The 15,410-nt window shown below is 43.7% G+C and overlaps 1 protein-coding gene across 1 annotated transcript in view; it reads right to left on the minus strand.

Moving 5' to 3' along the window:
* The window catches only part of LOC140412292 (junctional adhesion molecule C-like), a 158,153-nt gene that overhangs the window by 19,557 nt on the left and 123,186 nt on the right, over positions 1-15,410 (minus strand). Inside the window, exon 4 of the mRNA XM_072500816.1 lies at positions 1,247-1,382. Coding sequence (XP_072356917.1) covers positions 1,264-1,382 — 119 coding nt within the window. The 3' untranslated portion in view covers positions 1,247-1,263. The remainder of the gene's footprint in view (positions 1-1,246; positions 1,383-15,410) is intronic.

The raw sequence follows: 15,410 nt of genomic DNA on the forward strand, positions 1-15,410 counted from the left end.
TTACTACCTGAGCCACGAGCTAATTGGCACAGTGGCAATAAGGTTAAGGAGGTAAATGCGTGGCTCAAAGATTGGTGTGGGAGGAATGGGTTTGAATTCATGGGACATTGGCACCAGTACTGGGGAAGGAGGGAGCTGTTCCGCTGGGACAGTCTTCACCTGAATCACGCTGGGCCCAGAGTCCTGGCGAATTGTATAACTCGGGCTGTAGATAGAGCTTTAAACTGCAGAGTGGGGGACGGTTCAGTTGTCTGGAGAATTAGAAAATCCAAGTTATAGGAGAAGGTCAGAGTGCAGGTTAATGATGAGGATATTAAACGGGTTAAAGGGGCCAAGGCCTCAGGAGAGGTTAGTAAAGTTTCCAGAACACGGAATAGAACAGAGAGTATAGAAGGGAGCAGGAATATAACCTCAGGCAGAGCAAAAAGGTGACAGGTTTACTGGGTTACTGGGATAGGGTGGAGGTGTGGACTTAGGTGGGGTGCTCTTTCCAAGAGCCGGTGCAGACTCGAAGGGCCGAATGGCCTCCTTCTGCACTGTAAATTCTATGATAATCTATGACCTGTATAAGTGTGACAAGGGAGGTGGTCAATGCAGGACCGAGGGTGAAATGAAATTAAAATGGCTTATTGTCACAAGCAGGCTTCAATGAAGTTACTGTGAAAAGCCCCTAGTCGCCACATTCCGGCGCCTGTTCGGGGAGGCTGGTACAGGAATTGAACCGCGCTGCTGGCCAGCCTTGGTCTGCTTTCAAAGCCAGCTATTTAGCCCTGTGCTAAACCAGCCCCAGGGTGTTGTACTTAAATGCCCGCAGCATACGGAACAAGGTAAATGAGCTTGTTGCACACATTGAAATTGTCCAGTACGATGTTGTGGGCATCACAGAGACGTGGCTGCAAGGGGATCAGGGCTGGGATCTAAATATCCAAGGATATGTGTCCTATCGAAAGGACAGGCAGATGGGAAAAGGGGGCGGGGTTACATTGTCAGTAAGGAATGAAGTTAAACCGATAGCAAGGAGCGATATAGGATCAGAAGGCACAGAATCTCTGTGGGTAGAGTTGAGGAATCGCAAAGGTAAAAAGACCCTGATGGGGGTTATGTACAGGCCCCCGAGCAGTAGTCAGGATGTGGGGCAGAAAATAAATCAGGAGATAGAAAAGTCTGTAAAAAAGGCAACATTACAATAATCATGGGGGACTTCAATATGCAGGTGGACTGGGAAAATTGAATGATTCCATCTTACCTGCTCTATGTTGATGGCTATCTGAAACACCCCCACCGTTTGACGTAGAACAAACCAAGCAGAGCCCCGACCAGGAGCAGGAGGGCAGTCAGCAGAGAGCGGAGAACAATAGAGACCAAATTTCGAGGCACCTCTTCTGAAATATATCATCAACATAAACACAACTTAGTAACGAGGATCGAGCTAGGAGCAGCTAAACACAGTAACTGTAATGGACTGTGTTCATTCGGAGACACACACTGTAACTGTAATGGACTGTGTTCATTAGGAGACACACTGTAACTGTATTGGGCTGTGATCATTCGGAGACACACACTGTAACTGAAGTGGGCTGTGTTCATTCGGAGACACACACTGTAACTGTAATGGGCTGTGTTCATTCGGAGACACACACTGTAACTGTAATGGACTGTGATCATTCGGAGACACACACTGTAACTGTAAAGGACAGTGATCATTCGGAGGCAGACTGTAACTGTAATGGGCTGTGATCATTCGGAGACACACACTGTGACTGTAATGGGCTGTGTTCATTCGGAGACACACACTGTAACTGTAATGGACAGTGTTCATTGGGAGACACACACTGTAACTGTAATGGGCTGTATTCATTCGGAGACACACTGTAACTGTAATGGACTGTGATCATTAGGAGACACACTGTAACTGTAATAGACTGTGTTCATTCGGAGACACACACTGTAACTGGAATGTACTGTGATCATTCGGAGACACAGACTGTAACTGTAATGGACTGTGATCATTCGGAGACACACACTGTAACTGTAATGGGCTGTGATCATTAGGAGACACACTGTAACTGTAATGGGCTGTGTTCATTCGGAGACACACACTGTAACTGTAATGGACAGTGTTCATTCGGAGACACACACTGTAACTGTAATGGGCGGTATTCATTCGGAGACACACTGTAACTGTAATGGACTGTGATCATTAGGAGACACACTGTAACTGTAATGGACTGTGTTCATTCGGAGACACACACTGTAACTGTAATGGACTGTGATCATTCGGAGACACACACTGTAACTGTAATGGGCTGTGATCATTCGGAGGCACGCACTGTAACTGTAATGGGCTGTGATCATTAGGAGACACACTGTAACTGTAATGGGCTGTGATCATTCGGAGACACGCACTGTAACTTTAATGGACTGTGTTCATTCGGAGACACACACTGTAACTGTAATGGGCTGTGATCATTAGGAGACACACTGTAACTGTAATGGGCTGTGATCATTCGGAGACACGCACTGTAACTGTAATGGACTGTATTCATTCGGAGACACACTTTAACTGTAATGGACTGTGATCATTAGGAGACACACACTGTAACTGTAATGGACTGTGATCATTCGGAGACACACACTGTAACTGTAATGAACTGTGTTCATTCGGAGACACACACTGTAACTGTAATAGACTGTGATCATTCGGAAACACACACTGTAACTGTAATGGACTGTGTTCATTCGGAGACACACACTGTAACTGTAATGGACTGTGATCATTAGGAGACACACACTGTAACTGTAATGGACTGTGATCATTCGGAGACACACACTGTAACTGTAATGGACTGTGATCATTAGGAGACACACACTGTAACTGTAATGGACTGTGATCATTCGGAGACACACACTGTAACTGTAATGAACTGTGTTCATTCGGAGACACACACTGTGATTGTAATGGACTGTGTTCATTCGGAGACACACACTGTAACTGTAATGGACTGTATTCTTTCGGAGACACACACTGTAACTGTAATGGACTGTGTTCATTCGGAGACACACACTGTGACTGTAATGGATTGTGTTCATTCGGAGACACACACAGTCACTGTAATGGGCTGTGTTCATTCGGAGACACACACAGTAACTGTAATGGACTGTGTTCATTTGGAGACACACACTGTAACTGTAATGGACTGTGATCATTAGGAGACACACACTGTAACTGTAATGGACTGTGTTCATTCGGAGACACACACTAACTGTAATGGACTGTGATCATTCGGAGACACACACTGTAACTGTAATGGACTGTGTACATCCGGAGACACACACTGTAACTGTAATGGGCTGTGTTCATTCGGAGACACACACTGTAACTGTAATGGACTGTGTTCATTCGGAGACACACACTGTAACTGTAATGGACTGTGATCATTAGGAGACACACACTGTAACTGTAATGGACTGTGTTCATTAGGAGACACACACTGTAAATTTAATGGACTGTGATCATTCGGAGACACACACTGTAACTGTAATGGACTGTGTTCATTCGGAGACACACAATGTAACTGTAATGGGCTGTGATCATTCGGAGACGCACACTGTAACTGTAATGGACTGTGATCATTAGGAGACACACACTGTAATTGTAATGGACTGTGATCATTAGGAGACACACACTGTAACTGTAATGGACTGTGTTCATTCGGATACACACACTGTAACTGTAATGGATTGTGATCATTCGGAGACACACACTGTAACTGTAATGAACTGTGTTCATTCGGAGACACACACTGTAACTGTAATGGACTGTGATCATTCGGAGACACACACTGTAACTGTAATGAACTGTGTTCATTCGGAGACACACACTGTGACTGTAATGGATTGTGTTCATTCGGACACACACACAGTAACTGTAATGGGCTGTGTTCATTCGGAGACATGCACTGTAACTGTAATGGACTGTGTTCATTTGGAAACACACACTGTAACTGTAATGGGCTGTGTTCATTCGGGGACACACACTGTAACTGTAATGGACTGTGTTCATTCGGAGACACACACTGTAACTGTAATGGGCTGTGATCATTAGGAGACACACACTGTAACTGTAATGGACTGTGTTCATTCGGAGACACACACTGTAACTGTAATGGACTGTGATCATTCGGAGACACACTCTATAACTGTAATGGACTGTGTTCATTCGGAGACACACACTGTAACTGTAATGGGCTGTGATCATTCTGAGACACACACTGTAACTGTAATGGGCTGTGATCATTAGGAGACACACTGTAACTGTAATGGGCTGTGTTCATTCGGAGACACACACTGTAACTGTAATGGACAGTGTTCATTCGGAGACACACACTGTAACTGTAATGGGCTGTATTCATTCGGAGACACACTGTAACTGTAATGGACTGTGATCATTAGGAGACACACTGTAACTGTAATGGACTGTGTTCATTCGGAGACACACACTGTAACTGTAATGGACTGTGATCATTCGGAGACACACACTGTAACTGTAATGGGCTGTGATCATTCGGAGACACGCACTGTAACTGTAATGGACTGTGTTCATTCGGAGACACACACTGTAACTGTAATGGGCTGTGATCATTAGGAGACACACTGTAACTGTAATGGGCTGTGATCATTCGGAGACACGCACTTTAACTGTAATGGACTGTATTCATTCGGAGACACACTTTAACTGTAATGGACTGTGATCATTAGGAGACACACACTGTAACTGTAATGGACTGTGATCATTCGGAGACACACACTGTAACTGTAATGAACTGTGTTCATTCGGAGACATGCACTGTAACTGTAATGGACTGTGTTCATTTGGAAACACACACTGTAACTGTAATGGGCTGTGTTCATTCGGGGACACACACTGTAACTGTAATGGACTGTGTTCATTCGGAGACACACACTGTAACTGTAATGGGCTGTGATCATTAGGAGACACACACTGTAACTGTAATGGACTGTGTTCATTCGGAGACACACACTGTAACTGTAATGGACTGTGATCATTCGGAGACCACTCTATAACTGTAATGGACTGTGTTCATTCGGAGACACACACTGTAACTGTAATGGGCTGTGATCATTCGGAGACACACACTGTAACTGTAATGGGCTGTGATCATTAGGAGACACACTGTAACTGTAATGGGCTGTGTTCATTCGGAGACACACACTGTAACTGTAATGGACAGTGTTCATTCGGAGACACACACTGTAACTTTAATGGGCTGTATTCATTCGGAGACACACTGTAACTGTAATGGACTGTGATCATTAGGAGACACACTGTAACTGTAATGGACTGTGTTCATTCGGAGACACACACTGTAACTGTAATGGACTGTGATCATTCGGAGACACACACTGTAACTGTAATGGGCTGTGATCATTCGAAGGCACGCACTGTAACTGTAATGGGCTGTGATCATTAGGAGACACACTGTAACTGCAATGGGCTGTGATCATTCGGAGACACGCACTGTAACTGTAATGGACTGTGTTCATTCGGAGACACACACTGTAACTGTAATGGGCTGTGATCATTAGGAGACACACTGTAACTGTAATGGGCTGTGATCATTCGGAGACACGCACTGTAACTGTAATGGACTGTATTCATTCGGAGACACACTTTAACTGTAATGGACTGTGATCATTAGGAGACACACACTGTAACTGTAATGGACTGTGATCATTCGGAGACACACACTGTAACTGTAATGAACTGTGTTCATTCGGAGACACACGCTGTAACTGTAATAGACTGTGATCATTCGGAGACACACACTGTAACTGTAATGGACTGTGTTCATTCGGAGACACACACTGTAACTGTAATGGACTGTGATCATTAGGAGACACACACTGTAACTGTAATGGACTGTGATCATTCGGAGACACACACTGTAACTGTAATGAACTGTGTTCATTCGGAGACACACACTGTAACTGTAATAGACTGTGATCATTCGGAGACACACACTGTAACTGTAATGGACTGTGTTCATTCGGAGACACACACTGTAACTGTAATGGACTGTGATCATTCGGAGACACACACTGTAACTGTAATGGACTGTGATCATTCGGAGACACACACTGTAACTGTAATGGACTGTGATCATTAGGAGACACACACTGTAACTGTAATGGACTGTGATCATTCGGAGTCACACACTGTAACTGTAATGAACTGTTTTGATTCGGAGACACACACTGTAACTGTAATAGACTGTGATCATTCGGAAACACACACTGTAACTGTAATGGACTGTGTTCATTCGGAGACACACACTGTAACTGTAATGGACTGTGATCATTAGGAGACACACACTGTAACTGTAATGGACTGTGATCATTCGGAGACACACACTGTAACTGTAATGGACTGTGATCATTAGGAGACACACACTGTAACTGTAATGGACTGTGATCATTCGGAGACACACACTGTAACTGTAATGAACTGTGTTCATTCGGAGACACACACTGTGACTGTAATGGACTGTGTTCATTCGGAGACACACACTGTAACTGTAATGGACTGTGTTCATTCGGAGACACACACTGTAACTGCAATGGACTGTATTCTTTCGGAGACACACACTGTAACTGTAATGGACTGTGATCATTCAGAGACACACACTGTAAATGTAATGAACTGTGTTCATTCGGAGACACACACTGTGACTGTAATGGATTGTGTTCATTCGGAGACACACACAGTCACTGTAATGGGCTGTGTTCATTCGGAGACACACACTGTTACTGTAATGGACTGTGTTTATTTGGAGACACACACTGTAACTGTAATGGACTGTGATCATTAGGAGACACACACTGTAACTGTAATGGACTGTGTTCATTCGGAGACACACACTAACTGTAATGGACTGTGATCATTCGGAGACACACACTGTAACTGTAATGGACTGTGTACATCCGGAGACACACACTGTAACTGTAATGGGCTGTGTTCATTCAGAGACACACACTGTAACTGTAATGGACTGTGTTCATTCGGAGACACACACTGTAACTGTAATGGACTGTGATCATTAGGAGACACACACTGGAACTGTAATGGACTGTGTTCATTAGGAGACACACACTGTAAATTTAATGGACTGTGATCATTCGGAGACACACACTGTAACGGTAATGGATTGTGATCATTCGGAGACACACACTGTAACTGTAATGAACTGTGTTCATTCGGAGACACACACTGTAACTGTAATGGACTGTGATCATTCGGAGACACACACTGTAACTGTAATGAACTGTGTTCATTCGGAGACACACACTGTGACTGTAATGGATTATGTTCATTCGGACACACACACAGTAACTGTAATGGGCTGTGTTCATTCGGAGACATGCACTGTAACTGCAATGGACTGTGTTCATTTGGAAACACACACTGTAACTGTAATGGGCTGTGTTCATTCGGAGACACACACTGTAACTGTAATGGACTGTGTTCATTCGGAGACACACACTGTAACTGTAATGGGCTGTGATCATTAGGAGACACACACTGTAACTGTAATGGACTGTGTTCATTCGGAGACACACACTGTAACTGTAATGGACTGTGATCATTCGGAGACACACTCTATAACTGTAATGGACTGTGTTCATTCGGAGACACACACTGTAACTGTAATGGGCTGTGATCATTCGGAGACACACACTGTAACTGTAATGGGCTGTGATCATTAGGAGACACACTGTAACTGTAATGGGCTGTGTTCATTCGGAGACACACACTGTAACTGTAATGGACAGTGTTCATTCGGTGACACACACTGTAACTGTAATGGGCTGTATTCATTCGGAGACACACTGTAACTGTAATGGACTGTGATCATTAGGAGACACACTGTAACTGTAATGGACTGTGTTCATTCGGAGACACACACTGTAACTGTAATGGACTGTGATCATTCGGAGACACACACTGTAACTGTAATGGGCTGTGATCATTCGGAGACACACACTGTAACTGTAATGGACTGTGTTCATTAGGAGACACACTGTAACTGTAATGGGCTGTGATCATTCGGAGACACGCACTGTAACTGTAATGGACTGTATTCATTCGGAGACACACTTTAACTGTAATGGACTGTGATCATTAGGAGACACACACTGTAACTGTAATGGACTGTGATCATTCGGAGACACACACTGTAACTGTAATGGACTGTGTTCATTCGGAGACACACACTGTAACTGTAATGGACTGTGTTCATTCGGAGACACACACTGTAACTGTAATGGGCTGTGATCATTCGGAGACACACACTGTAACTGTAATGGACTGTGTTCATTAGGAGACACACTGTAACTGTAATGGGCTGTGATCATTCGGAGACACACACTGTAACTGTAATGGACTGTGTTCATTCGGAGACACACACTGTAACTGTAATGGGCTGTGATCATTCGGAGACACACACTGTGACTGTAATGGACTGTGTTCATTAGGAGACACACTGTAACTGTAATGGGCTGTGATCATTCGGAGACACGCACTGTAACTGTAATGGACTGTATTCATTCGGAGACACACTTTAACTGTAATGGACTGTGATCATTAGGAGACACACACTGTAACTGTAATGGACTGTGATCATTCGGAGACACACACTGTAACTGTAATGGACTGTGTTCATTCGGAGACACACACTGTAACTGTAATGGACTGTGATCATTAGGAGACACACACTGTAACTGTAATGGACTGTGATCATTCGGAGACACACACTGTAACTGTAATGGACTGTGATCATTAGGAGACACACACTGTATCTGTAATGGACTGTGATCATTCGGAGACACACACTGTAACTGTAATGAACTGTGTTCATTCGGAGACACACACTGTGACTGTAATGGACTGTGTTCATTCGGAGACACACACTGTAACTGTAATGGACTGTGTTCATTCGGAGACACACACTGTAACTGTAATGGACTGTATTCTTTCGGAGACACACACTGTAACTGTAATGGACTGTGTTCATTAGGAGACACACACTGTAACTGTAATGGACTGTATTCTTTCGGAGACACACACTGTAACTGTAATGAACTGTGTTCATTCGGAGACACACACTGTAACTGTAATGGACTGTGATCATTAGGAGACACACACTGTAACTGTAATGGACTGTGTTCTTTCGGATACACACACTGTAACTGTAATGGATTGTGATCATTCGGAGACACACACTGTAACTGTAATGAACTGTGTTCATTCGGAGACACACACTGTAACTGTAATGGACTGTGATCATTCGGAGACACACACTGTAACTGTAATGAACTGTGTTCATTCGGAGACACACACTGTGACTGTAATGGATTGTGTTCATTCGGACACACACACAGTAACTGTAATGGGCTGTGTTCATTCGGAGACATGCACTGGAACTGTAATGGACTGTGTTCATTTGGAAACACACACTGTAACTGTAATGGGCTGTGTTCATTCGGGGACACACACTGTAACTGTAATGGACTGTGTTCATTCGGAGACACACACTGTAACTGTAATGGGCTGTGATCATTAGGAGACACACACTGTAACTGTAATGGACTGTGTTCATTCGGAGACACACACTGTAACTGTAATGGACTGTGATCATTCGGAGACCACTCTATAACTGTAATGGACTGTGTTCATTCGGAGACACACACTGTAACTGTAATGGGCTGTGATCATTCGGAGACACACACTGGAACTGTAATGGGCTGTGATCATTAGGAGACACACTGTAACTGTAATGGGCTGTGTTCATTCGGAGACACACACTGTAACTGTAATGGACAGTGTTCATTCGGAGACACACACTGTAACTTTAATGGGCTGTATTCATTCGGAGACACACTGTAACTGTAATGGACTGTGATCATTAGGAGACACACTGTAACTGTAATGGACTGTGTTCATTCGGAGACACACACTGTAACTGTAATGGACTGTGATCATTCGGAGACACACACTGTAACTGTAATGGGCTGTGATCATTCGAAGGCACGCACTGTAATTGTAATGGACTGTGATCATTCGGAGACACACACTGTAACTGTAATGAACTGTGTTCATTCGGAGACACACACTAACTGTAATAGACTGTGATCATTCGGAGACACACACTGTAACTGTAATGGACTGTGTACATCCGGAGACACACACTGTAACTGTAATGGGCTGTGTTCATTCGGAGACACACACTGTAACTGTAATGGACTGTGTTCATTCGGAGACACACACTGTAACTGTAATGGACTGTGATCATTAGGAGACACACACTGTAACTGTAATGGACTGTGTTCATTAGGAGACACACACTGTAAATGTAATGGACTGTGATCATTCGGAAACACACACTGCAACTGTAATAGACTGTGTTCATTCGGAGACACACAATGTAACTGTAATGGGCTGTGATCATTCGGAGACACACACTGTAACTGTAATGGACTGTGATCATGAGGAGACACACACTGTAACTGTAATGGGCTGTGTTCATTCGGAGACACACACTGTAACTGTAATGGACTGTGATCATTAGGAGACACACACTGTAACTGTAATGGACTGTGTTCATTCGGATACACACACTGTAACTGTAATGGATTGTGATCATTCGGAGACACACACTGTAACTGTAATGAACTGTGTTCATTCGGAGACACACACTATAACTGTAATGGACTGTGATCATTCGGAGACACACACTGTAACTGTAATGAACTGTGTTCATTCGGAGACACACACTGTGACTGTAATGGATTGTGTTCATTCGGACACACACACAGTAACTGTAATGGGCTGTGTTCATTCGGAGACATGCACTGTAACTGTAATGGACTGTGTTCATTTGGAAACACACACTGTAACTGTAATGGGCTGTGTTCATTCGGGGACACACACTGTAACTGTAATGGACTGTGTTCATTCGGAGACACACACTGTAACTGTAATGGGCTGTGATCATTAGGAGACACACACTGTAACTGTAATGGACTGTGTTCATTCGGAGACACACACTGTAACTGTAATGGACTGTGATCATTCGGAGACACACACTGTAACTGTAATGGACTGTGATCATTCGGAGACACACACTGTAACTGTAATAGACTGTGTTCATTCGGAGACACACACTGTAACTGTAATGGACTGTGATCATTCGGAGACACACACTGTAACTGTAATGAACTGTGTTCATTCGGAGACACACACTGTGACTGTAATGGATTGTGTTCATTCGGAGACACACACAGTAACTGTAATGGGCTGTGTTCATTCGGAGACACACACTGTAACTGTAATGGATTGTGTTCATTCGGAGGCACACACTGTAACTGTGATGGACAGTGATCATTAGGAGACACACACTGTAACTGTAATGGACTGTGTTCATTCGGAGACACACACTGTAACTGTAATGGACTGTGATCATTCGGAGACACACACTGTAACTGTAATGGACTGTGTTCATTCGGAGACACACACTGTAACTGTAATGGGCTGTGATCATTCGGAGACACGCACTGTAACTGTAGTGGACTGTGTTCATTCGGAAACACACACTGTAACTGTAATGGGCTGTGTTCATTCGGAGACACACACTGTAACTGTAATGGACTATGTTCATTCGGAGACACACACTGTAACTGTAATGGACTGTGTTCATTCGGAGACACACACTGTAACTGTAATGGACTGTGTTCATCCGGAGACACACACTGTAACTGTAATGGGCTGTGTTCATTCGGAGACACACACTGTAACTGTAATGGACTGTGATCATTAGGAGACACACACTGTAACTGTAATGGACTGTGGTCATTCGGAGACACACACTGTAACTGTAATGGACTGTGTTCATTAGGAGACACACACTGTAAATGTAGTGGACTGTGATCATTCGGAGACACACACTGTAACTGTAATGGACTGTGTTCATTCGGAGACACACAATGTAACTGTAATGGTCTGTGATCATTCGGAGACATGCACTGTAAATGTAATGGACTGTGTTCATTCGGAAACACACACTGTAACTGTAATGGGCTGTGTTCATTCGGAGACACACACTGTAACTGTAATGGACTGTGTTCATTCGGAGACACACACTGTAACTGTAATGGACTGTGATCATTAGGAGACACACACTGTAACTGTAATGGACTGCGATCATTAGGAGACACACACTGTAACTGTAATGGACTGTGTTCATTCGGATACACACACTGTAACTGTAATGGACTGTGATCATTCGGAGACACACACTGTAACTGTAATGGACTGTGATCATTCGGAGACACACACTGTAACTGTAATGAACTGTGTTCATTCGGAGACACACACTGTGACTGTAATGGATTGTGTTCATTCGGACACACACACAGTAACTGTAATGGGCTGTGTTCATTCGGAGACATGCACTGTAACGGACTGTGTTCATTTGGAAACACACACTGTAACTGTAATGGGCTGTGTTCATTCGGGGACACACACTGTAACTGTAATGGACTGTGTTCATTCGGAGACACACACTGTAACTGTAATGGGCTGTGATCATTAGGAGACACACACTGTAACTGTAATGGACTGTGTTCATTCGGAGACACACACTGTAACTGTAATGGACTGTGATCATTCAGAGACACACACTGTAACTGTAATGGACTGTGATCATTCGGAGACACACACTGTAACTGTAATGGACTGTGTTCATTCGGAGACACACACTGTAACTGTAATGGACTGTGATCATTCAGAGACACACACTGTAACTGTAATGAACTGTGTTCATTCGGAGACACACATTGTGACTGTAATGGATTGTGTTCATTCGGAGACACACACAGTAACTGTAATGGGCTGTGTTCATTCGGAGACACACACTGTAACTGTAATGGACTGTGTTCATTCGGAGGCACACACTGTAACTGTGATGGACTGTGATCATTAGGAGACACACACTGTAACTGTAATGGACTGTGTTCATTCGGAGACACACACTGTAACTGTAATGGACTGTGTTCATTCGGAGACACACACTGTAATTGTAATGGGCTGTGATCATTCGGAGACACGCACTGTAACTGTAGTGGACTGTGTTCATTCGGAAACACACACTGTAACTGTAATGGGCTGTGTTAATTCGGAGACACACACTGTAACTGTAATGGACTATGTTCATTCGGAGACACACACTGTAACTGTAATGGACTGTGTTCATCCGGAGACACACACTGTAACTGTAATGGGCTGTGTTCATTCGGAGACACACACTGTAACTGTAATGGACTGTGTTCATTCGGAGACACACACTGTAACTGTAATGGACTGTGATCATTAGGAGACACACACTGTAACTGTAATGGACTGTGTTCATTAGGAGACACACACTGTAAATGTAATGTACTGTGATCATTCGGAGACACACACTAACTGTAATGGACTGTGTTCATTCGGAGACACACAATGTAACTGTAATGGGCTGTGATCATTCGGAGACATGCACTGTAAATGTAATGGACTGTGTTCATTCGGAAACACACACTGTAACTGTAATGGGCTGTGTTCATTCGGAGACACACACTGTAACTGTAATGGACTGTGTTCATTCGGAGACACACACTGTAACTGTAATGGACTGTGATCATTAGGAGACACACACTGTAACTGTAATGGACTGCGATCATTAGGAGACACACACTGTAACTGTAATGGACTGTGTTCATTCGGATACACACACTGTAACTGTAATGGACTGTGATCATTCGGAGACACACACTGTAACTGTAATGGACTGTGATAATTCGGAGACACACACTGTAACTGTAATGGGCTGTGATCATTAGGAGACACACACTGTGACTGTAATGGACTGTGTTCATTCGGAGACACACACTGTAACTGTAATGAACTGTGTTCATTCAGAGACACACACTGTGGCTATAATGGATTGTGTTCATTCAGAGACACACACTGTAACTGTAATGGGCTGTGATCATTTGGAGACACACACTGTAACTGTAATGGGATGTGATCATTCGGAGACACACACTGTGACTGTAATGGATTGTGTTCATTCGGAGACACACACAGTAATTCCAATGGGCTGTGTTCATTCGGAGACACACACTGTAACTGTAATGGACTGTGTTCATTCGGAGACACACACTGTAACTGTAATGGACTGTGATCATTAGGAGACACACACTGTAACTGTAATGGACAGTGTTCATTCTGAGACACACACTGTAACTGTAATGAACTGTGTTCATTCGGAGACACACTGTAACTGTAATGGACTGTGATCATTTGGAGACACACTGTAACTGTAATGGACTGTGTTCATTCGGAGACACACACTGTGACTGTAATGGATTGTGTTCATTCGGAGACACACACAGTAACTGTAATGGGCTGTGTTCATTCGGAGACACACACTGTAACTGTAATGGACTGTGTTCATTCGGAGACACACACTGTAACTGTAATGGACTGTGATCATTAGGAGACACACACAGTAACTGTAATGGACAGTGTTCATTCTGAGACACACACTGTAACTGTAATGGGCTGTATTCATTCGGAGACACACTGTAACTGTAATGGACTGTGTTCATTCGGAGACACACACTGTAACTGTAATGGGCTGTGATCATTCGGAGACACGCACTGTATCTGTAATGGACTGTGTTCATTCGGAAACACACACTGTAACTGTAATGGGCTGTGTTCGTTCGGAGACACACACAGTAACTGTCATGGGCTGTGTTCATTCGGAGACACACACTGTAACTGTAATGGACAGTGTTCATTCTGAGACACACACTGTAACTGTAATGGGCTGTATTCATTCGGAGACACACTGTAACTGTAATGGACTGTGTTCATTCGGAGACACACACTGTAACTGTAATGGGCTGTGATCATTCGGAGACACGCACTGTAACTGTAATGGACTGTGTTCATTCGGAAACACACACTGTAACTGTAATGGGCTGTGTTCATTCGGAGACACACACTGTAACTGTAATGGACTGTGTTCATTCGGAGACACACACTGTCACTGTAATGGACTGTGTTCATTCAGAGACACACACTGTAACTGTAATGGACTGTGTTCATCCGGAGACACACACTGTAACTGTAATGGGCTGTGTTCATTCGGAGACACACACTGTAACTGTAATGGGCTGTGTTCATTCGGAGACACACACTGTGACTGTAATGGATTGTGTTCATTTGGAGAAACACACAGTAACTGTAATGGGCTGTGTTCATTCGGAGACAAACACTGTAACTGTAA

The sequence above is a fragment of the Scyliorhinus torazame genome, chromosome 1 (genome assembly GCF_047496885.1).
Source record: "Scyliorhinus torazame isolate Kashiwa2021f chromosome 1, sScyTor2.1, whole genome shotgun sequence".
Classification (NCBI taxonomy): domain Eukaryota; kingdom Metazoa; phylum Chordata; class Chondrichthyes; order Carcharhiniformes; family Scyliorhinidae; genus Scyliorhinus; species Scyliorhinus torazame.